Source organism: Neophocaena asiaeorientalis, unplaced genomic scaffold (assembly GCF_003031525.2).
Source record: "Neophocaena asiaeorientalis asiaeorientalis breed wild unplaced genomic scaffold, Neophocaena_asiaeorientalis_V1.1 scaffold490, whole genome shotgun sequence".
NCBI lineage: Eukaryota > Metazoa > Chordata > Mammalia > Artiodactyla > Phocoenidae > Neophocaena > Neophocaena asiaeorientalis.
Genome location: NW_020175079.1, coordinates 2,558,898 through 2,585,835, shown reverse-complemented (window position 1 = coordinate 2,585,835; position 26,938 = coordinate 2,558,898). Strand labels below are relative to the sequence as shown.

The 26,938-nt window shown below is 46.9% G+C and overlaps 1 protein-coding gene across 1 annotated transcript in view; it reads right to left on the bottom strand.

Moving 5' to 3' along the window:
• The window catches only part of GALNT17 (polypeptide N-acetylgalactosaminyltransferase 17), a 431,957-nt gene that overhangs the window by 182,176 nt on the left and 222,843 nt on the right, over positions 1–26,938 (bottom strand). The window contains exons 4-5 of the mRNA XM_024764132.1: positions 10,902–11,076; positions 6,318–6,515 (exon numbers count right to left, since the gene is read on the bottom strand). Coding sequence (XP_024619900.1) covers positions 6,318–6,515; positions 10,902–11,076 — 373 coding nt within the window. The remainder of the gene's footprint in view (positions 1–6,317; positions 6,516–10,901; positions 11,077–26,938) is intronic.

Genomic DNA, 26,938 nt, shown 5'->3' with positions numbered 1-26,938 from the left:
TATGTTGGATTAAAGATTGCTAATTGTTAATCATCGGCTTGAATTAGTTATTAATGAGTAATGTCGCTAATTACAGGGTCACCTAACACAGAGCAGGCAGGCACCGCTGGCACGTCACAGAAGATGCCTGACTCAGCTTCAGCCAGTGCCCTGAAAGCAACATGCTGTAAACCTTCCCATCTCTGACGACTCCACAGACCCTTCCCTCCCCTGGTAGAAGTCACGGGATATTACAGCTGGAAAGAACTGTGAAGATCAGCGGTTCCCAACTTGTGAGCTACAGAGCTCTGAAGGCTGCTGGGCTAAGGCAGGTTCCCGTGACGTCATGGTGCCTTCAGGCTAAAGATAGTATATCCCTCTTTCTTACCTTTGCTACTATTTTTCACATATATGGACATAATACTATGAATAATACAATTTAAGTTGGTATCGAAGCGTGACGGAATTCATAGTAGTTTTTTGTCAAGAAATCTTCATGGACAATCTATTGATTTTATATTTCTGGGCCCCCAAGATAGCCAGCGATTAGTTTTTGGGTTCTAGGTCAGCTCACCCATTCCCATCCCTCTTGGCAATTATGCCAGACCTTTATTTATCATTTTTTCTGTAGCCCCTGATCCAAAATTCCTCTCTCTCTCTCTCAGCAGTGATTTCGTCTCTGAATTCATAATGTGGGTCACACAGCATGAGCTCTCTCTTCCTGCTCTTCAAGACCAGACTACAATTCACGTTCTTGACCCCATCCGCTACTGCCTCTTCAGGGTCCTTCTTTCCCAATCAGCACCTTCCCTCCTTTCTGTGTCTTCAGACCCTCCCTCTCTCCTTGCTTCATGCCCTCAGCTGTATGCACTGGGTTAAAATGAGACCTTTCATGTCCACATCTGGGCTGAGGATGTTCAGGCAATAGATGCTATACTCAAAGAGATCATGCAAAAAGTTCAAAGCAGATAACCAAAAAGCAGCTAGCTGCCTGATGAGGATGAGTAAGTGGAGTTTGGGAGAGGAGTGTGTCAGGGAGAGATTCCCCGGAGCGAGGTGTACCCTGAATCCCCTTCCCCAAGGGGAGAGGGTGGGCATCCTACCATCTCACCCCAAGCCTGGTGGTCAGCACTCCTGGCAGTGGAGAAACATACTCACTGGTGCCTGACTCACGCTAAGCAAGTGAAAAGTGGCCAGTGGAGCAGATGGGGGCCCTGTGTGTGAGAAGGCACCTCTCCCCTCCCATGCAGGACAAAGGTGTGTGAGTCTTGGAAACCAGATACGGAAGCCAGAAAGGATGTTGATCTGTGACCACGTTAAGGTGCTCACTATAAAAACTCACTAGAAAAAGGAATGAAGTACTGACACCTGCCGCAACATGGATGACCCAAAAAGCCACATACTGTATGATTCCACTTACATGAATTGTCCAGAATAGGCAAACCCATAAAGACAGAAAGACTGGGAGCTGTCAGGGGCTGCGGGGAGGGAGGCATAGGAATGCATAACGGGTGAGGCAATCTCATCCTCTTCCGAATCGTGCACGAACCCTGACTTCTCTTCTGAGCCTCGGATGTCACTCCACTCAACCATTCGTTTGTTCACTAAATGTTTTCCGCATCCCTACTAAGTGCTAAGTACTCATTAGTCACTGGGGTTACAGTAGAAAAAAACCACAGGCCTGGCTGCATAAAGCATATAGACTAGTAGCTGATAAAGAATGGTAAAGAAAGGCTCTTCCACTGGGAGAACCAGGTCGAATGTCTAGCAGTGGTTTGGCCACACGGCTCACGGGATCTTAGCTCCCCAACCAAGGATTCACACTGGGCCCTCAGCAGTGAGAGTGCGGGGTCCTAACCACTGGACTGTCAGGGAATTCCCTTGCGGTGGCTCCTAATATAAGCCCTGTGAATCATAAGCAGGTTGGCTTCCAGGCATCTATAAAATTCATGAAATTATATGTGAAGCTCTGTTCACTCATACATGCTCAGGAGTGAGGTGATCTATGGCTTTCATTAGATTATCGAAGAGGTCCTTGACTCAAAAAAGTTTAAACTCCACTGGTCTAATGATAGGCTGTTGACGTGACATTAGAGAGGATGTCACTTTGGAGAAAAATCGGGGCTTAAGACATAGATTTGAGAGCCTTCTCTGCACAGAGGTGAGAGCGGGGTCAGCGCTTCCCAGAGTCTTTGACTTAAGAGTCTCAGCAGCAGAGGACCGTGACGCACAACAGAGGCGGCAGGGGACCTCTGATGGCTTAACTCAAGCTCCAGGAAGTCCAGCCATGTTTCTTCCACGGCTTTGAGTGACACTTTCCCCAAACCCCTCAGCCCCACCATAATGCCACAGACCGCAGGTGCCACAGCTCCCAGCATGAGAACCACGGACTAAGGCTGCCCTTGGGAATGACCGAGGTCTTCACGGAGCAAGTGTAGAGCACAGACCAAATTCTGGGGGTCCGGCTGGTCAAATCCACTCTAGCAACATGTTTGGCCCTCACAGTTTTGAAGGAGAGGGATTTATTGCCATTATTTAGAAATCAGGAGATTTCACAAAATGATCTGAATTTGTGTCTTTTCTTAAAAGTCTGAGGACTTGACAACGCCGGCCTTCTGTGCCCTCGTCACCATCACGGGGGGCTGGCAGCAGCTGGCTCCTTGGGCGGGGCATGTGTTCTTCAGTCCCCACTGCCACCCCTCACACTTGGCTCTCCCCTCTTTAATGGCACCTGTCTACTCTCAATGCCCGAACCTCTGGTGTAGACAAAGAAGAGCAGAGGAAAAACCTTGGGAAATAGCTGTTTACCAAACAGGAAGAAAAAAGCGTTACAAAGGAAGAAAGAGAAAAAGAAGTAAAACAGAAAGGATATACATTCCCTTAATGCAACATCTCCTATATCGTATGGCCTACTGGGAAGACTCAGTATCTAAAGATTCATCTAGTCTAATGTCATTTGGATGGTGAAAGAGTTCTCTTCATCCTACCCTTTACCAGAATAATCATTACTTTTAAAATACTGAGATCACAAGGAGGAGGGGGAACCATCACATCCTGACATTTAAGAAAGAGTATTGTTGGGACTTCCCTGGAGGCGCAGAGGTTAAGAATCCGCCTGCCAATGCAGGGGACACGGGTTCAAGCCCTGGTCCGGGAAGATCCCACGTGCCGCGGAGCAACTAAGCCCGTGTTCCACAACTACTGAGCCTGTGCTCTACAGCCCATGAGCCACAACTACTGAGCCCACGAGCCACAACTACTGAAGCCCGCGTGCCTAGAGCCCGTGCTCTGCAAGAAGAGAAGCCACTGTAATGAGAAGCCCACACACCGCAGCGAAGAGTAGCCCCACTCACAACTAGAGAAAGCCCATGTGCAGCAGCGAAGACCCAATGCAGCCAAAAATAAATAAACAAAATAAAATGGTTAATTAAAAACAAAAGAAAGAGTATTGTATCTGCTTAATAACATCAGAAGGGCCATAAAAAGTCCTTCCTACAATTAAATATCTCCATCAACTATTAACAAATTAAGAATTGCATAAGTTATACTACATTAAAAAGAGATCATCTGATTCTGTCGTGTACATCAGAGATATTAATGACTCATGATCACGACTCCATTTTCTTCAGTCTTTTTTAAAACACGTATTAATCCTCTGTTAACGTTACCTAAAGTATACGCTCAGTTTTCGCCTAGTGCCTCACATACTCGGGGATAGCTCTGTGTTCTGGGCATCCCAAAGCACTGCACTATGTCCATTCCTTTTCCTCTGTCACTAACACCACTGTTACACTTTCACTCCCTTACCCGTCACGGCTGGAGGTCAGCCTCCCTGTGTGTCAGGGACGAAGCAGTGCTTGGACAAAAATACGAAACTCACTGTCAAGCCATCGCTTCAAGATCTGAAGGCCACGGGGTCTTTAAGCACACCCCATTAATTCTGTGTTAATCGTGGTACAATACACATAACGTAAAATGTACTGTCTTAACCATTTTTACACGTACACGTCAGTAGCGTTAAGTACATTTGCAGGACTGTGCAACCAAATTCCAGAACTCTTTTCATCTTGCATAACTGAACCTCTACACCAACAAATAATTCCCCATTCCTCCCTTCTCCCCAGCCCCTGGAAACCGCCATTCTACTCCCTGTCTCTGTGAATTTGGCTATTCTAGCCACTTCATATGAGTGGAGTCATGTAGTGCCTGTCTTTGGTGACTGCCTTATTTCACTCAGTGTAACGTCCCCAAGGCTCATCCATGTTGTAGCATGAGTCAACATTTCTTTCTTTTTCTTAAGGCTGAATAATATTTCATTGTATGTACATGTCACATTTTGTTTCTCCATTCATCTGTTGATGGACATTTGGGTTACCTCCACCTCTTGGCTATTGTGAATAAATGCTGCTATGAATACGGGTGTACAAACAAACATTTCTTTGAGACCCTGCTTTCAACTCTTTGGGGTATATACCCACAGGCAGAATCGCTGGACCATATGGTAATTCTATTTTTAATTTTTTAGGAACTGTCATACTGTTTTCCATAGCAGCTGTACCACTTTATATTCCCACCAGCAATGCTCAAGGATTCCAATTTCTCCACATTCTTGCCAACACCTGTTATTTTGCTTGTTTTTATACAGTAGCCATCCTCATGGGTGTAATCTCAACCATTACATTTTAAATATCTCTGAAGGTTATGCTTTGGTTCTCAGATAACACCTTGGTGATGAGTCTACATTATTATTTGCAGAAATCTGAGAGCACAGCCCTGCAGCAGTACACGAAGATACTGAACATCTAGGCCGGGCTGGGAACTGAGCCACGAGACATCTCCAGCTGAGCAAGTTATTAGCCCAAGATTACCTTCTTCGTTGCATAAATTTGCCCGTGAGTAGCTCTACCCTAATGCAATCTGTCAGCTTTCAATTTGTGCCAGAAAATAAGAGAATATGCAACGGGGGGGTCTGTCCATCTCAAAATCCTCCTCTGGTTGATTAAAAATTTATAAACTGAGAAAGAACTTTATGGGTACTTGCAAAAAGTCCTCACTCCTGTTCTACAACTGCCCCCTTTATACCAACAAACACTGTCCTAAAACGAGGGCAAAGTAAGACGGCCCCTTCCACCTCTTCTAACACGGAACCACGAAGATACTAAGCCAGTTTTGATCCTCACGTAGGACTCACAGAAAGTATTGAACTGTAACTGGGGTATCATCTTCGCTGAAAATCAAAGCGTTTGTTGTCGGCTGAACAATATTCCCTATTCACCCCCCCGCCCACGCAAAAACCCACATCCTAACCTCTGGAAACGGCAAATGTTACCTTATCTGGAAAAAGGACTTCACAGATATGATTAAGTAAAGGATCTTGAGAAGAGGGAGACTATCGTGGGTTATTCATGTGGACCCCAAATGCCATCACAAAGGCCCTTATGTGAGGGGAGGCAGGAACGTCGAGGAAAGAAGGCAGCCACGTGATGAAGGAAGCAGGGGGAGAAAGGGAGGGGATGTAGCTGTGAGCGGAGAAATGAGAACAGCCTCCCGAAGCTGGAACAGGCAAGGAAATGGATTCTCCCCTCCAGCCTCCAGAAGGACCCAGCCCTGTAGACACCCCACGTTTAGCTCTCTAAGGCTCACTTCAGATCACTGCAGTACCTTTAGAAAGTAAGAGAGTAAATTTCTGTGCTTTAAGCCCCTGAATTGGTGGTCATTTGTCACGGAGGCCACAGGAAACGAATACGACATCAAAATCCACCTACTTCATTCCCCATCCTTTATATTTGAGCTTCCCAACTGGTACAACACGAGGGATCTATCTCCTTGCCTCCAGGGGATGCTGGGTGGGGCCTGGGGCAAAAATCATACAGAGCTGCCCAAAGGCCCTGGGTTACCCCAGCTACCATAGAAATACTGTCCTTTTCTACGTGCTCCTGCGTCACGGCGATCGTGAAGCATCCAAGTATGAAAAAGTCCCAGGAATTCATACCTTTCAAACTTCAACACTTAAAAGCACCTGAACACAGTTCAACAGATACGAGGAAGAATAAAAAAAAAGTGTGAGCCGTCCTATCAATTTCCATCCTTCAGGACTGCTATTTGATAAGCTGCACTGGAGAATTTTTAGTGAAAGAAGCAAAATGCAGCGTCCTCTCTCAGCAAGAAAACTTCAGTGGAAAGACACCCCAAATTCCTAAAGCAGCTATTTCCACACTGCATCCTCAAGTGGTCCCTTCCAGCCTCCCTCCCTCCCCCCTCTCCCTGGGTGGGTGGGGTCCTCTCTCCCCTGGGATCTGGGGACAAAAAAGCCACTGGAGCGCGTGCTTGGCACAGACCTGATGGGAAGGGAAGGGTCTCCGGCGTCCCACCAGTCTTTCGGGGGGCTGATGTACATGCACCACAGCTCCCAGCTGTACCCGTGGGCCGAGTTCTCATACCGCTGCACCTCGAAGGTGTCCTGTTTGATGTTGTCGATGGACGGGAGGATCACCCGCTTCCGGTTCTCCTGTATCCGCGAGAGAACTGGCTCAGCCCTGAAACACAGAGAAGCAGAAATAAAATCTTTTACCTGAGGCTCACCCACACCTCCACCGGCCCAGACCCCAAGACCACAGACAATGAATAGAAGTGTCGTAGCTAAAGGCTGGGCAGGCTGGAACTCAGAGGGAAACTGGTTTTTTTTTTGGTGGTATGTGGGCCTCTCACCGTTGTGGCCTCTCCCGTTGCGGAGCACAGGCTCTGGACGCGCACGCTCAGCGGCCACGCCGCTCCGCGGCATGTGGGATCCTCCCGGACCGGGGCACGAACCCGTGTCCCCTGCATCAGCAGGCGGACTCTCAACCACTGCGCCACCAGGGAAGCCCTGGATCAGGTGGCTTTAAAGGAGCCCTGTGCCGTGCAGCTCATGCCCTCGCCCCTGCGGGGTTCCCAGAGTGCTGTCTGCGTTGGCACGAGAGGCCTGAAGCAGGGACTCAGAACACGAGGGCTTCTGCCCCAGAAAGTATGGCCTGTCTTTTATACCAACAGTGTCTAAGCCAAAGCTTAGGCAGATACGAGGAAGAATAAAAAAGTGTGAGCTGTCCTATCAAGGCCCTCCTGATAAGGTTTGCATCTCCCCACAGTTTTGTACAGTGTTTTCAGTTTCCCCTCAGGCACTGGCCAATGCCTCTGGTTTTTTTTTTTCTGCGGGAGTTGAACTGCCTTTTCCCCAAATAGGTCACTTCTGCCCTTGATGGCCTGGTTTCAATAAGCCTTTCACTAGCTTCTTTGTGCGTGTGCCTATTTCAGTTGTTTTAATTGATTATTTAATTGATTTCTTAAAAGGGATCTAATTGGATGGGTTAGGGATGGCAGGCAGGAACTAACTGAATGCAAGGGCAGGCAGGATCCTGCCTCTCAGCTAGCCCGCCCGCTCAGGGCTACAGCAGGCGACAGGCAGGGACCTGGCTCCGGGTTGAAGGTATAGCCCTGCCAGCTTAGGAGAAAGCAGACGGTCGGGCACCCCTGCCAGAGTGCGTCTCTGTCGTAGATGTAGGAAGGGATCATTTCCCATATTCGAGAACGAAAAGATGGCTCTCACAAACCAGGGCATTAATCTCCCTGCTTAGAACAGGGCGCAGGCTTTGGAAAGGAATCAAATGAAAATCCCATTCCTCTGCATTATTTCGAAGAATGATGAGAACGCTCGGCCTCCATTCCATCTCTTTTCATTTGCATCTACTGAATTACCTGTTGGCACATCTCGTGTTTCTATTTAAAATGAGCAATAAAATATACCCTGGGCCATTTACTGCCTCTGATACTTTTGCACACACCTTAGAGACTGATAACCAAATGGGACTGACTTTCCCTGGTTTCTAGACGTGCTTCAGAGCTCCGCCCCCTCCAAGTCCTCACTCTTGTTGTTCTCCTCCAGGAATGCCCTTGTGCCCAGGCAGGAAATCTAGCCACCCACACAAACTTCTCTAATCAAGTGCCACCTCTTCCAGGAAGCCTGCCTTTATTTCCCCCAGTAGAAGACTCTCTCCATCCTCTCAACTCTTAGAGCATCTTCTCCATCATATTCAAGTCACCCTGATAACACGCTGTCTTTGCTGATCTTTGAACACACATTTTTCTTCCTTATAAGCCCATGATAGCAGATGTTTATCAAGCACTTACTACTTGCCAGGCACCATTCCCAACCTTCTGTATGAGCTGACTAATATAAATCTCGCAACAATCACATGAGGCAAATACTACACTCACCATTTTACACATGAGGAAACTGAGGCCCACGGAGGTTATGCCCCAGCCCACACAGCCAGCTGGAAGTAGAACCAGGTCTCTAACCCGGATGGTCTGGCTTCAGGCCCAACCCCTAAGCTCCACAGCCTCCTGGGATGGGCCACCCTTCCCCTAGGCTGGTCTGGTGCCCTGCAGGTAGAAGCATTCAGCTCGGCTGTCACTGTGTGGGGGAAGTTACTGAGTGTCGGGCAGAAGACCTTGGTTCAAATCATGCTTCTGAAGCTGAGGAGTTCAGTCTCCCAGTCTGTGACAGAGCGTACAACTGTTCCCAGCGATTTGCTCCCCTGCCTCGGGACATCCTGCTGATGACCCCGAGGCCTGCGGTGTTTCCCTGCTGAGGGGCACGCTCTCCCTCAACCCCAAGAAATGTTTAGCTTGGACATGTGACCTACTTTGGCCAACAGAAGGTGTGACCATGTCACATCTGAGCAGAAACTGTTATCCTTTTCCCTGAGCTACAAAAATGGTACATCCTAGGCAGGGGTTCTCCTTGGGTCCTGGGACGCAGAGGCCGTATGGAGCAGAGCCACAGACAGACAACCCGCAGCGGATCTGCCACGTGGACAGGACGGAGATCGTTACTGCAGTGCGACCTAGTGAGAGTTGCGACGCACTGTCTATCTGCCATGAGGACACACACCCCTCTGTTGGAGGTCTGGAAAATGAGTCTGAAGGGCTAAAACTGGATCACAGACATCAGTCAAAATTAGACTATAGGCTCCTGGAGGGCAGATACCAAATCTCACCAGATTCTGAACCCCAGCTGAGTGACCAACTGTCCTCTTTGCCCAAGACCATTCTGATTTTACTACTGAAAGTCTTGCATTTTGGGAAATCCCTCAGCACTGGGCAAACCCGATCAGGCAGTCACCTAAATCACAGCCTAGAGCGGTCTTTGGGACATGGTCTCATCATCCAGCAAATATTTGTCGGTTAGTTTAAGTGAAAGATATTGAAGGTCTGAGCGGGGAACGTGGAGGTCAAAACGGAGAGGAAAAGGTAGACATGAGAAACAGAGGAAAAACCAGCTAAAGCTGGAGGTGGCTTGGATGAGTAACACGATGGGGAGAGAAGAATCAAGTGAGGGGGACATGGGTGGTACCGCCCGTTTTGACAGGAAAGAAATGAGGAGGGAATGATATGGAGGGAAAGGTGAGACAGGGCAAGGCTGAGGCTCCAACGGAACACTCAAGGGCTTCTGTTCAGAAGGCTTCTAGCTCAAGGGTTCCCAAACTTGAGTGAGCAGCAGAGTGCCCTGGTGAGGGGGGTGCTGGTTAAAGCAGCTTACTGGGCCCCATCCCCAGAGCTTCTAATGTCATAGGTCTGGGTGGAGCCCAAGAATCTGCATTTCTAACAAGTTCCCAGGTGATGCTGATGCTGCTGGTCTGGGGACCACACTTTGAGAATGATTATGAGAGATAAACAGCGGTGAGGCTCAGAGGAGGTCAGGGCTGCACACCTACAGCTGTGTGTATCAGGGTCTGATGGTGGCAGAAAAAGCAAGGAAGAAAACTGGGGTCTGAGATGGCAACAGGTGCCCGTGTGCAAGTGAAAGGACCAGTGTTAACGGTGACCCCACGTTCCGAACCTTTGTGTGGTCATGGGCATGACCATCCTTTTCTCTGGCCATTAAAAGGATTCTACAGTTTGCTTCAAATGAAGAACAGACATTTTAAGGCGTAATTAGTGATGGGATATTGGCTCTTCAAATATGGTACCATGAACTTATTCAAGATGGTACCATTGAGTGTAAATAAACATTATTAATGAAATCAAAGACTCTGCTTTTTACTAATTAAGCAATCTTGGCATAAGGGTTTAACCTCTGACTTGATTTTATCATTGGTTAGTTAGAAATAATCATAAAACTGTAAAGCTCTAACCTAATTTTAACACGCTTATTGACTGATTTGGGGTTTTTTTTGTTTTTTTTTTTTTGCGGTACGCGGGCCTCTCACTGTTGTGGCCTCTCCCGTTGCGGAGCACAGGCTCCGGACGTGCAGGCTCAGCGGCCATGGCTCACGGGCCCAGCCGCTCCGCGGCATGTGGGATCTTCCTGGACTGGGGCACGAACCCGTGTCCCCTGCACCAGCAGGCAGACTCTCAACCACTGCGCCACCAGGGAAGCCCTGATTTGGGCATTTTTGACGCTTCACTCTCGTACATCCAAAATCTACTCCCTGTATACCCATCGATTTCTCTCATATTCTTTTCACCTGGAGAAACATATGAGGGGCCACATCGGCAGAGAGAAACCCTTCCCTTCCTCCAAATGCTGTTAAAGATGATCCCAGAATTTTTTTTTTTTTTTTTTTTTTTTTTGGCCACACGACATGCGGGATCTTAGTTCCCCAACCAGGGATCATGCCCTCACCCCTTGCATTGGAAGCGCAGAGTCTTAACCACTGGACTGCCGGGGAAGTCACGATCCCATAAATTCTAGGAAGCTTTGCCTGAGTAGGTAAAATTATAACTGAATCTTTTTTTCAACAGTCAACCATCCTCCCCAGAAATGGAAACGAGCAAAGTAGCAAAAGATTCTTCATTCTTGCCAGCGCCCCACCTCCCAGACTCCAGCCCTGCTGACCATGCTGCAAATCCCGAGCACTTCTAGGCTTCAGCTTGTGACCTACCAGCCAGCGGTGAACTCCACGTGGGCATCAAAGAAGCCGGTGACCTGGCCGGTGGCCACCTTCCAACCCTCGATGCGAGCTCGGATCAGGCCCTCTCTTTTTCGATTTCTCACCACCTTCACCAGCCCAGGGTAGCGTTTGTGGACATACTCCTCCAAAGGGGCCTTCAGCTCCTCTACAAATGACAAAACACAGGAAGGTCCGTAAACGTGTCAAATGTGCGTGCAACCCACTGTGAGGCCGACAGATCTTCAGTTAGTCCAGAGATTGCAGAAAATTTTGCATGTTAGTCATTTTAGTAGAAAACTCGACTTGGTCCCAGTGATTCAGGAGACATCTCTGACTGATGTCCTCTGGGATTTCTTTCTGACCCTCCCTCCTTCCTTGGCCAGCATTCCTGTGCCCCCACTGTCCCCTGGGTCTTGTTTATCAACTTTATATGGGTTTTTCCATCTGCACATACGCTGGTTCTCACAGAATGTGTTCTGGGAGGTCCAGACCCAGAGTCACACCCTAGATGCAACATTAACAGGGTTTGTGCTTTGGTCACAGGATGTGAAAGAAATCCTTGCTCAGCGGTAGAAACGCTACCGTGATGGTGAAAGGAAGGCCATCAGGGCTTGAACACTCCCTCTTGCCACCAGCAGGTGGTACAAAGTGCGTGATCTATATGATCTAATTTAATCCTTACAGCCACCCTAGGCGGTTGCTAGATTAATCCCGTTAAGTAACTAGATGAATTCCACACTGCAAATTAAGAACAGTCTTAGGGAGACTAACCTGTCCCAAAGTCACAACCTAGGAACAGAAGAGCTGAAACATGGGTCACATGTGTCTAATTCCACAGACGTAAAGGGATACCTTTGTGTACTTGAGAATCACTGTCTCATCACAAGGAAGAAAACATTACTTTTCATTTTTTTACATCTATATGAGATGAGGATATTAACTAAACCGATTATGGTAATCACTTCACAGGATATGTCAGTCAATCATTATGCTGCACTCCCTAAACTTAGGCAGTGCTGTATGTCAATTATATCTCAGTAAAAATGGGGGGAAATCAGCAGGTGTCAAAGGATGGACAGGGAAAGGCTGACAGAGAGGGGATTGAGATATTCACACTCCAAGGATGTGCCCTTGGAGAGCCTCAGGGGTCCAGAAGCAGCCCAGCTGACTCAGATGTGAGTGGTCCACAGACGATACTTTTGGAGACATCGTCACCTCTGACCTTGCTCTAGAAAAACCCACAAGGCTGTATTTACAGACATTGTGCAGACCCCTCACTTCCTAGTTATACACAGCAATGTTTGACAAATTAAAGCCATAGATTTGCAGCACATGTAGAGGCTGCCCTCTCTAGGACATGGCTGTTTTCCCTGGGAACGATACAGCCCTGTGACCCAGGAACAAGTACAGAAAATGGGGGGTTTAGATGGATGGGAGTGAAAGAGTCCCCAGGGGTACAGAGACGTGATGTAGCTCCTGTCAGCCAAAGGCATGGATGGTGGGGGAACAGGAGTGCTATGGGCTGAATTGTGTAACCCCCCCCCAAATTCATCTGTTAAAGCCCTAATACCCAGTAACTCAGAATGTGACCATATTTGGATATAGGACCTTTAAAGAGATGATTAAGTTAAAATGAGGTCCTCAGGGTAGGTCTTAATCCAATCTGAGCACTGTCCTTAAGAAGAAGAGATCTGAACACACGCACAGCCCCCAGGGGCACGCACACAGAGGAAGGACCATACAAGGACACAGGGAGATGGTGGCCGACTGCAAACCAAGAACAGAGGCCTCAGGAAAAACCAACCCTGCCAACACCTTGATCTTGGACTTGCAGCCTCCAGAAAAGTGAGAAAATAAATTTTGTTGTTTAAGTCACCCAGTCTGTGGTACTTTGCTATAGCAGCCCTAGCAAACTAATACAGGGAGGAATTAGTTTGGAAAGGAGAAAAAACTAGAACCTGGGTGGAGAAGGGGCAGAAACTCTAAGGAGGCACAAGGTGCTTGGGTGTTCAGACTGGACTCAGACTGCCTTGGGTTCAAAACTCTGTGCTACCGTTTACTACCTGAGTGACCTTGAGCAATTTAGCCAGTGTGCCTCAGTTCCCTCATCTACCTAAGGGGGGTGATAATACAGTCATCCCTCAGTATTTGCAGGTTCCGGGACCCCCAGGGATACCGAATCCACAGATGCTCAAGTCCCTGACAGTTGATCATCTGTACCTGCAGGCTTCACATCCAGGGATACTGAGGGCTGACAGCAACAGTATGGACACCACGGGGTTGTGGTGAGGATTACAGATGTTAATAAGTTCAAGAATGCTCAGAATTATCCCTAACACAGTGTAAATGCTCAACACGGAGTAGCTGATACTAGTAATTAACTTCCCTCTTTCCCTCAATATAAGTTTAGGGCAAAGCAGCCCAGGGAGCCTGAGGAAGCCATGTCCAAGATGGAAAAACAGGCCTGTAAACCAGAACTCTGGTTCTCAAACTGGAGGCCACCAACAGCGTCAACTGGAGGGGCTGAAATGGATTGCTGGGTCCCTCGGCCACAGAGTTCATTTTCAGAAGGTCTAGGCTGGGGCACCCATGCTCTGGGTATGGGGAACCACACTTTGAGAACCACTGAGTTTGAATGTTTGGCAGGTAGCATTACACCCTCAGTAAGTTATCTATTGTTTGTCTTTTTGCCGGGTTTGCTATCATCTTTGCCATCATCCCAGAGCCGGTGAGGGGCCTGGTGCAGAAGCCAGGCTGTGGGGACCGTTGAATTCTTCACTCAGCCAGGTACATGGGACTGGGGTGACCCAAAGAATTTTCAGCTTTTAGAGACCATCTCCTGACTGAATGTTGGCTGCATTTTCCCGTCTGTTCATTAAATTTCTTGGAACAAAAATGCTAGCAAGAAGGCTGGACCCGTCATGCTTGCCTGGTTTTTCATTTACTCCCCTCGAGTGCTGGGTGGGTGGGCAGGGGATGAGGGACACACCATGGAAGGCAATGGACTGGGCAATGGACCCACAGAATAATACGGTGGGAATCCTGCTATCCTGCTCACCCTCTAGGGTTGGCCTGGGATGGCAGGAATCTCAAGAATCTCTGTACGTTCAGGGAGAACATTCTGGGCGCTGAGAGCCAGGTGCCACGACAGGGACCTGCAGGCATGGTTGACCTTCAGCTGCCAGGCGACCTGGGACCCTGAGGTGCTCTGCCCTGTAACTGGATGTCGGCTCCCAGCCACGCCGGTCACCATGTCTAAGTATCAAGTGCTCTCCACATTTGTTCAGCGGTTGTGACTGAGCCTTTAGAGGAGAGAGATAAACAGGCATTTACAAGTTTGGCAAAAAAGAGTGAGGTTTGCTACCACTGCCCTTCAACATCTCCAGGCTAGCGGGATATGAATATTAAAGTGCTTTGAAAAGTTTAAGGGGATAAAAGGATAATGCCTCATCATTTGGTACTAGCCTATGGTTGCTACGAATAAATAAGATTTATATATAAAGCCCTTGACATGCATTCAAAATCTTATTTCTAATACTAATTGGTCTATTAATATTATTCACATGGATCCATTTTATAATACCCCATGAACAAGAGCACATCCTTCTAGCTAGTCAATATCATTTTAAACTCCAGGAACCATCATTTTATAGCCGTAGTCACCAGCCTCCATCTTTCAAGATTCAGTGACGCATTGTTCCAGACACAATTGAAGTGACGCCCTGGGGTCTTTCATGGGAACACGAAGGGAGATGTCAGCATCCGACTAGCAGGGCTGGAGAACAAGAGACACTGAGAAGGCTTCATTTCCCAATCCCTGTATGTGATTCTGGACCCAATAATGTATTGAGTTGTGCTCCGGCTTGGATTTAAAATCAATTCGGACACAAGCACTCCCTTGAGATGCTTACAATCTGGGCAAGGAGATGAGACATGTTCAAAAAATTCCAATATTGAGGAGCTAAGGGCCAAAGAAAAATGGTCGTAGAGGGAAAGTGTGATGGAGGGTCGGGAGGAGGGTCACAAAGGGAGAAATGCTTTTGCCTGGGGGTGTCCAAGGAGAAGGTCGTATCTGAGTTAATCAGCAGGTTTGAACGTGTGCTCTCACTACTCCAGAATACACAAGCACACAGCAAAACACAGGCGTGGAACTGGATCTGCTGAGGCGACGGAGTCACTAGTGTCTGGGAGACCGGGAAAATGCCATTAATCAGAAAAGAGGAAAAGAAGAGAAGCAGAAGTTGGTGGGTTCACCTGGGGACAGGTTGAGCGGCTAGCAGACCTTTGGGGGCTGAGTGCTGAACCAGGATAATGGTCCAGAGTGAGAAGGCAGGGCACAGAGTGTCAGGGACATGGTGGGGAGAGACGATGGCACAGGAGGGAGTGAGAGTTCCAGAAGAAGACTTAGAACCCCACTTTGGGAAATGTGTGCATTCAGGAGGCAGGAAGCAGAGCTAGAGGACAAGACGGGCTAGAAACAGCATCACAGGGGCAGAATCCTATCAAGCGTAGAGTTTCCAGAAGAAGAATCTGTGCATTCATTTCATAAATATTTATAGAGCGCCTACGTGGTTGAAAATGACACAATCCCTGTTCTCAAAGAGTTATTCAACATCCAATGTCAGGGAAATCAAATGAGTTAGAGAAAATGAGAGCTGAGAACAGGCCGCTGATCTAGACAAACAGTAGCTTCCTGATGGGAACAGTGAGAAAAAAGAATTCCCTTCTGGACGCAGCTGGGCCCTTCGGGGACAAGGTTAGCTTAGGGAGAAGTGGATGAGTAGGACAGCTCAGGAGAGATTTCCAGAAAGGCTGGTCCTGGTGGAACAGAGTTGTGACAGCCTGAGGGCATTGGGGTGTTGAGATTTCAAAGTTGCTTTAAAGTGAGAAAGCCCGTGAGTTAACTGAATAAAAACAAGGCCTCCAGGCTCACCATGGAAGGAAACAAATTCTCAACCTGACAGCGGTAAGAAATGTCACACCCATCACCCAAGATCCTTTATCATCCGTAACAGATGAAACCATTCCTGGACATTATAATGACAGTTAAGAAAAACATTTTACATACGATTTTTCTCACCGGCAGACTCAGAGAAGAAAATAAAAACTCACTTCTGCAAAAATAAATGTTTACCTACCAATGTTATGAAATCCAATACTAAATTGGTCTAGAGCCGTTTGGGAATGCTTGTGTTTCTTAAGGTTTTGGTAAGTAGCACTTGAGGGTCAAGAGGGGGAAAGGCAACCACTGCCCGTGATCGGAGGGGACCAGACGGGAGATATATCTGCTCCTTAACAATAAAAGGACCGCCTGTCATCCAGGCTTAAGGAGTAGACGTTGACAGCAAGAAAGTGACAAACAGTGAGAACTAAAGCAAAAAACATTATTACAGAATTATATCCAGATCCCACAACTGCAGTGATATTAGAGAATAAAACATCAGCCTAGTCTCTTGTCTCTAAACCCTGCTCAGAAAAAAGTGCGGACATAGAAGGCATCTCCACCTGCTCCCAAAACTAGTGCATGAACCTGGGTACCACACAGACGTGGGCTTGGAAGTGGCCACACCGTCCGGGGCTGGGCCCCATCTGTACCTCTTAACTCGCGAGTTATCAAGTCTTACTGATGAGACTCACTGAACGTTGTAATTCTCCTCAAGATATGAAGACCCAAGAGAATCAGTCTAAGTTTAGATGGTGTTTCTCAAACTTTAACCTGCGTGAAAATCACCGGTAGGTCTGGGGTGTGGCCCAAGAACTTGCATTTCCAACGAGCTCCATGAGGCTGCCACTGCTGCTCTGGTGAACGCACTTGGAGTAGCTCTGACTTAGAGCTGACCCCCTATCCAACCCCACCTGTGATGAATTAACCCCTGTGCACAGACTAGGTCTCATCCGAACTGAGCAGACGTTCCAGGATCCCAGTGTTGGCCACCGCCTGTCTCTGCTTTTCCCACTGCCTGGGCCTTCTTGTTCCGCCTTGTCTGTAAGATGGAACCCCTTGGAGACGACCTCAACCCCTTGAGGTTGCCCCAATACAGCAACCTCACCATTAGTCCCTTGACAAGGACCCCTGATGTTCCTGGCTTCTGCTCTCACTCCCACAATCTATTACAATGACAAGTGGTACAATTCTACCAACACTGCTTCTGCTGCCATCCGTGCCACCATCACCATCACAGCCACTTAGAACCAACACTTCTCCCTGCCAGCAGCTGCTGAGGTGTGGGCATGCTGCTCGCTGGGAATGCATGGGTTGTGACAGCTGGGATGAGAAAACAGCACATATGGCACGTTCCAATTAAAAACAAAAAAAAAACCCCGCCTGCCTCAAAGCCAGTGTTCCTCAGAATGTGAGATTCCGCTCTACCTAGGAAATCACCTGGCAGGTGACGCAGGTTCCCGGGCTGCCCTAGGCAGTTCTAATTTAGTGGGCTTCGGTGGGGTTGACCAGCACTCCAGATGATTCTCCCACAAACCCAGAACTTCTCAAAAGCACTGCCTGATTTTTCTTTCATTGTTTTTACCGTGGTTAGATACACATAAAGTTAACCTTTTTGACCATTTTAAAGTGTACAATGGCGTTAAGTGCATTCACAATGTGGTACAACCTTCACTGCTATCTAGTTTCAGAACTTCTCATGACCCCCAAAGGAAACTTCACACCCATTAAGCAGTCACTCTCCGTGTCCTGCCCTCCCCGCAGCCCCTGGCGACCACTAAGCTGCTCTCCATCTTGGCCTCTTCTGGATAACTCATAAAAATAGAATCATACAAGATGTGGCCTTTTGTATCTGTAAGCCCTGGTCGATTTTGAAGGGGCAGGGGCTGAAGTATTTTTTTTGAGTGTGAATTTAAATCCCTAGGCCTTACTGAAGGTCTCATTCTTGTTCTGCTGCCCATTAGCTTTTCTGATCCCCATTCTGGTAATTTGGTTCACTGGAAGCTTATTTGCAAAGCCCCTCCAGACTCATTAAAGGGGGTTCTAGCCTCTCAGAGGGGAGGATCCAACCCATGGGTCTGTGTTCACAGCCCCAGTGTCCCCCTGACACCAGCCTTTCTCCCCATCCCTGATGGAAACTTCCAGCTCACCATACTTGGGGACTTTTAAGTCAGCAGAGGGAAAAACATGGTCCTTAACACAGATTCAGCACAGCCGTTAGGCATGATGCCCTACATTTCTGCAGTGCCTTTTCTTTGAGATTTCTTTTTTTTTTTTTAAATATGTGAATCAGCCATGATGCCACTGAAAGAAAACAAAAAATAGATTTAGAACACCTGGATTTTCAGGCACGCCTGAGAATACCTTTATGCCTGAAATAACTAACCAAAACTAAAGGCATAAAAGTGGCCAAAGATCAATAATGCATTTTTTTAATTAATGTTTTTTTAATTTAAAAAGGGAAGGGGGAGAAACCTCATGCAATATGTGGGTTTCTATCTGTCAGATGGAGTTAGTTAAGTCCCAGAAACGAATCTGGACTTTGAAGGACCTGAAGTTTATATAATCTGAAGGATCCCCTTTAAGAAAACAACAAAAAAAATCCCTTTTGTAAATTTTACAAAAACCCACAGGCCTGTGAACCACTGTTAGGCTCCCTACCCACTGCCGCCTCCACACAAGTGAGGGGCCCCAACCATGATCTTCCTTAGCTTCTAGGTGAGTACACCCTGTGAGGCGGGCTTCTTGGATGCAAAATTGCTTTTTGGCTGACAATCACTACTTTTCAAACATTTCAAATACTATGTTTGTCTGTATCTATAATAAAATACTGATATCCCCTAATTGCTAGCCAAAGCTGACTAAAAATGTCAGCTCATCATGAAATGCTCCAAAATACTACTCAGATGAGTTCCCCTCTCGTATTTAACTCGAGAATGATCTCTCTTGCAAACCCGTAACAATCCTCGAGTTTTGCTTTCACATTTACTGAATTCTAATTAAGGATATTCTGTTGCAACTGCTTTACCTCTGGCAACTCTTTCTACCCTCATCAGCACTCTGTGAGGTAAGGGGTATTATGATCCCCATTGTATGGAGAAAGAAACTGAGGCCCAGAGAGGGTAAGCACTCGGCTGAAAGTCACACAGTTCATAAGCGGCACGCCTGCCCTCCTTGTCATTCTGCCTGATTCCTGCGGATGCGAGGCCGTGAAAACTGAAGTCGTTCGTCTGCTCGTGCAGAACTCAGCCTCGAACGTGGGAAGTCGAGGCCTGACTCAGGCTTGGCCAGGAACTGGCTCTCTCTGTAACTCTGAAGCCCCCATGCTTCTGCTCTGGGCACACTTTTCCAGCCAGCCATCCACTGACAGTGGTTGGCCCTCTCCAGAGAAGAAGCCCCCCCTGGCTGATTGAGAGGCTCCAAGGGAGGGGGTAACAAGGAGAACCGGCTGAACTTCAAACTCCTCCAAACAACCCCACTAAACTCTGAAGGGACAGCAGTGACGTAAGAGCCACGCCCCTCCCCTCCGCTGCCACGCCCACCGCTCCATTGCATGGACCTGGCGAGTGTGTAAAAACCCAAGACGAAATAACCCAGAAGGCGTCTATACTGTATGTTTCATTCTCTGGGCACCGCTCAGCTTTGTGGACTTAAATAATGCATTTTCTGACTACAGGAGTGAAAAAGAGGTGAGGCGAGAGCCAGAAATTTGGGGAAGAATGGGGGAGATTAAAAAGGGATGTTTTTGCTGTGTATGAAAGCATTTTAAAGGCGATTCCATAGTGAGATCAAAGCAAGGAGAAAAGAAAGCGAAAGACAAAAAGAAGCAAGAAAAAAGATGTGAGGTGCAAAATACCGAGGTGTTAAACTAAATATATCACACGGAGTTGTGCATTCAGGAGAGGGGCTTTGAAAAGGAAAGCCATCTCTGCTTTCAACTCCTTTGTTAAGAAATTCCTCTCCACCGCTTCTTCCATTTAAATTTCATCTTTAAAAAAACATAAATACAAGGAGCCCAAACCAACAGGAAAACACCACAATGCCTCTAGGGGTGCCTCCAGATTGCTCCCCCAAATTAAGAGCGTTCCCCTATCTCACCCCATCAAAAGGCAGTTGAAAGTCCGGTACTTGCAGCTGATTCTAATAATAACATGTGAATTTAAGCGATAAAATTTGTCTGCAGCCTGGAGTGTGTTTTTCTTTCATTATGTTTCTTATTTACTGCAATATTGATTCTGAACGCTCTGAAGCTGACAATCCTCTTCCTTTAAATAACCAAAGTCACCGTCATTAAGGGGGCTCAGGGGGGAGCAAAACGGCACACAGGAAACAGGAAACCCTGGAGAGAACAGGGTCACAGGCGTGGCGCTTGGTCACTTCTTGGAGTTTTCTTTAAGTGCAGCTGGCAGCCAGGAATGGAATAAGTAGAGTACAGCATCTGGTCAGTTTCCCCTTCTCCAGTATTTTGGGGACCTCTGTATTCAGAGCCCTGAATTCTCCAAGGTCAAAGGCAGTATGGGTCCTGTGCAAAGAAAAAAATGCTTATGCGCGCTCACCAAAAAAACGGTGCAGGTGAAGGTGTCAGGTAGCACGAAAATGCTCCATAAATAGCAGCTTTTATTAGGGTCCAAGAGGTTTGCAGAACCTAACATGTCTCTTCTAGCCCAGGGGAGACGATCAAGATATGTAACAGCTAAAGACAGGCAATGACCGGTCAGAACAGATGCGAGCTGGAAGGCCACGCCAGGACGTGCTGGCTGAACAGCAGCTCTGCAGATCCCAAACCATCACCGCACCTGACGGTCACACACGGGGCACTCATTTGGACTTTAGACTCCAAAAGGTCCTACTGATTAGGTACTCCCAGGGTGCACAGAGCAGGGATGTTCTGAGGTGGAAAAAGAATGAAAACGGAAAGGTCTCTGGGAGGGAGGGTACCTTGGGGCCACGTGCATTCGTGTATCATTGTGCTCCTACAGTGAGCCTGGGGGCACCTGAGAGGCGGTGACACACCTGGTCAGGAGCATTCATCGTGAGCTGCTGCACGATGTCAGGGTAAACAGTTAATAGGGATAATACTGGTCCCTACCCGAGAGGGCTGTTTGGGGTATTAAATAAGTGGATGCATGCAAAGCGCTTAGCTCAGTGCCAGGAACATAGAAGCACTCGATAGATGTTAAAATTATTACTCACTTTTTATGGCGTGTGTCGCTGTATACTGAAGGGAGAGTGGACACGTCTTGGGAAACAATGAGATGAATCTGGTAAGGGGACAGGAGGGCTGCGGGGGAGTGAGTCTTAAACCGGAAGGAAGCGGAAGAGCACAGAGGGAGGTGACAGTTCCCAGGGAGGAGGCCCCAGAGTCCTGGTTCCGGGACGAGGACGGCTGAGTTGGAGCCCTGGCTCCTGCAAATTCTGGCTGCGCTGCCGTGGATTAAAGCACTTGCCCTCTCTGAACTTGAACTTCTTTTTTAAAATGGATAGCAATGACCATCTCCCAGTGTGAAAGGGCGTGGTCAAGACTCCAGGAGATGCGTGCTCAGTTAGCACCATGGAGTCGTGCCCGGGAGGGGAAAGGGAGTGTCAGGGCCCCTCTGCATTTGTGCTACCCAATCCGGGGTTTCTTGACATCCTACAGGGGTCATTCACTCACAGGCCCCCTTGAGACCAGACATCTGATGTGTAAGACAAGGAAGCTAGCGGCCAGGCAGGACCTGGCCCTGAGGATTCAGAAGGCAGCCATCCTGCCCTAAGGGTAAGAGGAAAGGAAAAGATTTGTTCCAAACTGCGTGCAGGTGCCGGGCACAGTCCCTCCCAGACCCTACAGCACAGCCTGAGGCCACAGAGCCTCTGCCCCGCAAGCAGCACAGAGCTCACGGCTGAAGTGACCTAAAGGTACTCTTAGCAATGCCAACTCAAGGATCCACCTCACTTTTCGAAGAAAATAACATTAAAGCTCCAACACCACTTTTTGGGGAACAAAGGTGAAAATGGCCACGGCTGGCCTTCCTGACAATAATTCCACCAACCCCTGGGCTTTCTTTTCTTTGATTTTTTAAAATTTTTATTTATTTTTACCTTTCTTTTTTTTTACATCTTTATTGGAGTATAATTGCTTTACAATGGTGTGTTAGTTTCTGCTTTATAACAAAGTGCATCAGCTATGCATATACATATATCCCCACATCTCCTCCCTCTTCCATCTCCCTCCCACCCTCCCTATCCCACCCCTCTAGATGGTCACAAAGCAGAGCCGATCTCCCTGTGCTATGCGGCTGCTTCCCACTAGCTATCTACCTTACGTTTGGTAGTGTATATATGTCCATGCCTCTCTCTCGCTTTGTCACAGCTCACCCTTCCCCCTCCCCGTATCCTCAAGTCCATTCTCTAGTAGGTCTGTGTCTTTATTCCTGTCTTACCCCTAGGTTCTTCATGACATTTTTTTTTCTTAAGTTCCATATATATGTGTTAGCATACGGTATTTGTCTTTCTCTTTCTGACTTACTTCACTCTGTATGACAGACTCTAGGTCTTGATCCACCTTTCCCTCTGTCTCATCTATCAGCTTCTCTGATCTCCAGCCTGGGCCAGGCTGTTCAAGGAGCCTTTTTTTCATCCCTCCTGCTCTTCGGCTGCTCAGCATTGTCACAGGACGTGGTCAAGCTGTCCCTCCTCGATCCTGTGGCCCAGCAAGATCCTCCATCTCTGACTGGGACTCTCTCTCTGAAACTCCAATCCACCCGTCAATTCTTCCATGTCAAATCCCATTGCACGCCTCCCTCTCTATGCCCCAGGCATCTGTGCCTTGAGATCCGGGTTTGTCTACTTCCCCCCACTGCTGTTTCCTCCCATCCACATGTCCAAGTCCTAACTGTCTCTCATGGTCCAACTCAGGTGCCACATCCTTCTCAAAGGCCTCATTTATTCCCCCCAACTTGTGGGAACTCCAAGTGTGAATCTCATGGATGTTGTTACAACATTTGGGGTCCATCGTCTGCCTGTCCACCCTGCCCCCTCCATTTCTGAAGACTTCCTCCATGGTTACTGGTGTGTGGTGGTTCTATGCATGACCCTGCCCTCCTGGCCACAGTTGACAGGTCCAACGAAGGGTATGTGACCCAAACTAGAGCACCAGTTCCCTTCCCTGGGATTCCCCTGGAGAGGTGGTGCTGTCTCCCTAAAGTGGCTGAAGCTGTAACTACAATGTCAACTTTGGGCTATCTTTGCAGCCATATTTCCCTCCAGATGGCCTGGAAAACTGGAGGTGGCCAGCCTTCCCAAGCCGACAGGGGAACAGAGGGGCTCAGAGACCGTGGAGACCCGGGACAGAGAAACCTGGCAATGTCTGAGTGCCTGGGTCTCACTTTCCCTTGGGTCAGCCTCATGCCCATCCCTGGGGTGTATCAGCCCCTCCAGGACCTTATATTGTTGGGTGTTACCTAATGGGAGCTCAAAATCTGATCCCAGGGCAACACTTTCAACACAGTTTTTGGATTACTCCTGATTCTGCAGGAATGCAACCCATTCCCCTTAGTATCATAGTCAAGGTCACCAAGACTAACACAGAAACTTTTCCTCCACTGGAGGCTGGGCTGGAAGGTAAAAAAATCAATCAGATTTTTAAAGACACAGTGTCACATAAATGGACTAAATGACCAAAGAAGTTTGCTTGAACATGTGTCTACCATAACTCAAGTAATGGGGCTCTTGGGCATTTATCCCAAGGAAGTGAAAATTTATTTTCACACCAACATCTGTACACCAATGTTCATAGCACCGTTATGTGTAAAAACCCCAAACTGAAACAACCCAAATGTCCTTCAACAGGTGGAGGGTTAAACAAACTTGGTAAACCCACACCATGGAACACTGTGCAGAAGGAAGAAGCCAATCACAAAGGTTATGGTTCAACTTACAGAATATTCTTGAAATAACAAAATTATAGGGATGATGAACAACAGACTAGTGGGTGTTAGGGGTGAGGTATGGGGAGTTGGGTGGTAATAAAGGGGCAGCATGGGGGAGCTTTGCGGTGATGGGACAGTTCTGTATCTGAACTGTGGGGAATCTCACCTGTGATCAAATTGTATAGAAACACACACACACACACACACACACGTTAAACTGGTGAAATCAGAATAAGTTCTGATCATACAATTTGTGGATTGTACCAGAGTCAATTTATAGGTTGTGATTAATGCACTAGAGTTTAGCAAGATGTTACCAGTGGGGGGAACTAAGTGAAGGGCACATAAGACCCCTTGTACGTTTGTGCAATTTCTTGTGAATCTAGAATTATTTCAAAATAACAAGGTTTTTTGTTGGCATCACTTTTTTTAAGCCAGTTAGCATACGAAGCTTTAGCCGGGGTTCTCACACTATCTCTTGTGTAAAAATATACACACTCCTTCTTCTCCTCTCCTCCCCATGGCCTAAAATACACAGGAAGGAATGTAAATGCACAACCTAATTGTGGTTACAGACCCACAGAGCAAATGCCGTCACATTGCAGTGATCTGGTTGGGGACAAAAACAAGTATTATTTGCAATCAGGAAGGCTCTTTACAAGCGGGGGAGAGGCAGGCAGACGCTGCTCCAGTAAGGAAGCCTGGCCCAGCGTGGAGCTGTGTGATAACAAGCTGTCTCTTGGCTACTTTACTCAGAGCCTCGACAACACAGGAAAAGTGTTATCTTCCTGAAACACAAGACCTCTCCTATCTCTGCAATTATAAACCAAGAAGAAAAGCAAACAGTGTCAGTATGCCTTCTCCAAAATCCCTTTTGAAAGCCCAGAGGGTTGAACCTTCCACTGAAAAAAGTTCTAACTTGAGCCATCCTTCTTTCAACCGTTAAACACACCAACCAAGAGAAGAGCTTGACCAGGTGTTCTTGCCCCACGGGGAAATATTAGTGACAAGGTCTACAGCCACCAAGAGCACCGACAGACACAAATCATGATGATTGGAGATAGGTGGTTTGGGGGACCTAAATCAAAACAACTGGAGTACTGAAGCCAAGATACGTACAACAATGCCAAATACAAAAACTCCCAAGATGATGCCAGTGGAAGTAGAAAGAAACACTTTGCACACATGCAGTTTAAAGGAACATATTCAGCGATCCCTATAACTTGGTGTGCAAGGCACTGGGAACGTAGCACAGAAGGAACTATGGTTCTTGCTCTCAAGGGTCTTATAGTTTAAAGATGGGCAAGTGCACTGAGGCAATTCAGCAAGCCAAGTGTTGTGCCAAAGTACACACTGATGCCTGGGAGCAGAGGCCCCCAACGCAGCCACACCTGGGAAATCCAGGAGGGCTTCCCAGCAGGAGTGACACAGAAGTAGAATGTTGAGGAATAAGCTGGAGCTGGCAAATCAAATAACACCACAAGTGCACTCAACAGTTATGCCCTTTATTATACTGCCAGGACCTGTGCTACATGCTTTACAAGTATTACCTCGAAAGCTTGTAATTTAAACCCTGCATAAAAGCCACTATCATCCCCAGTTTACTCAAGCTCAGAAAAGGTAGGTGACTTGGCCAAGACCTCCACATACTATTGCTTAAGGAAAAGAGGAAGAAAGTTTTTCAAAAGTAGTTAAAAACTATTGACAAGACATGCATTATATATATAATCTTATGTATTAAAGATTGTAACACTGGAAACGAAGAAGCTTCTAATATTATTTCAACTTGATGGCTAAAGTTACCCCTCAGTTTGGAAGGCACAGTAAAATTCCATGGGAATCTGGACTTGACATATCCAAAAGGTGAACTCAATCCCTCTCCCAAACCTATCTTACCGTACTCCTTATCTTAGTGGATGGCACCAACCTGTCCTGTCACCGGAGCCAGGACCCTGGGAGTCCTCTTTGACCCCTCCCTCCTCTTTACCCTCCTTCATAACCAATCAGTCCTCATATGATTCAGCCGCAATGTTTCCAAACGTAAAATATTTTAGCATACGAAAACAGGATATTTCAAATAAGTGGTGAGGATGAATTATTAAATACATTGAGATAACCATACTTTGAGACAGGGGTCTCTAGGTTAAAACTTTCTCACACCTGATACAAAAATATGTAATCTGCTGGAATTTATTTTGAAAAGAAATATTTACCTATAAGAAAATATGCATGAATATTTGTACCTTCTAGGGATCATGAATAACTTTCTTAGGATGTTACTAAAGGAAAAGACTGATGGATTTGACTATATAAAAATGTAAAAATTATGCTTGTCTAAAAATACTGTAAACAAATTAAAGTGAAAGCTCAAATTGAGAGAAACATCTATGAAATGAACGTAAAAAGTTTAAAAATATATACAAAGTTCTTAGAAATTAATAAGATAAATATTCCAATAGAAAAAAAAATGAGTGTCATTATTAATGGGCAAATCCCTAAAAAAGAAATATGGTCAAATGTATGAAAAACTGTTCAATATCACTAATATTCCAAAAATGCAGATCTAAAAATGATATGCCATTTTTCACTCATCAGAACAGCAAAGATGACAAAGATTAATAAGACTTGGTGTTGGTGAGGATACAGAGAAACAGATAGTTTCGTATACTTTTCATGGGACGGTACACATATCTGGAGAACAAGTTATCAATTCCTATTAAAAGTTCTTAAAAATGAGTATGGAACTTCTGGGATAAGATAATAAATTTGACTCGTGAATTGGACAAAAGTCACTGAAAACTACAATAAAGGGATTAAAAAAAATAAAATAAACCCATAACCTTCCAAGGGCAGAGAAGACACAAGACGAGACATCAACCATGAAGCTGGGGAGGCTGGAAAGTGGATTCACAGATCGACAGATGCGTCCGACCCCTCTGCTGTCAAACCCTGGAAGTCCAAGCACTCAGAGAGTGTGTGTGTGTGAGTGTGTGTGAGTGTGTGTGTGTGTGTGTGTACATATATATAACAACGTGAAATATTCCATTTTACTTTACAGTTCAGTGATAATAAGTACGATCACGTTACCACCATCCATCTCCAGAACGTTTTCATCTTCCCAAACTGAAACTCTGTATCCATTAAACACTAACTCCCCATTTTCCCTCCCCCAGCCCCCG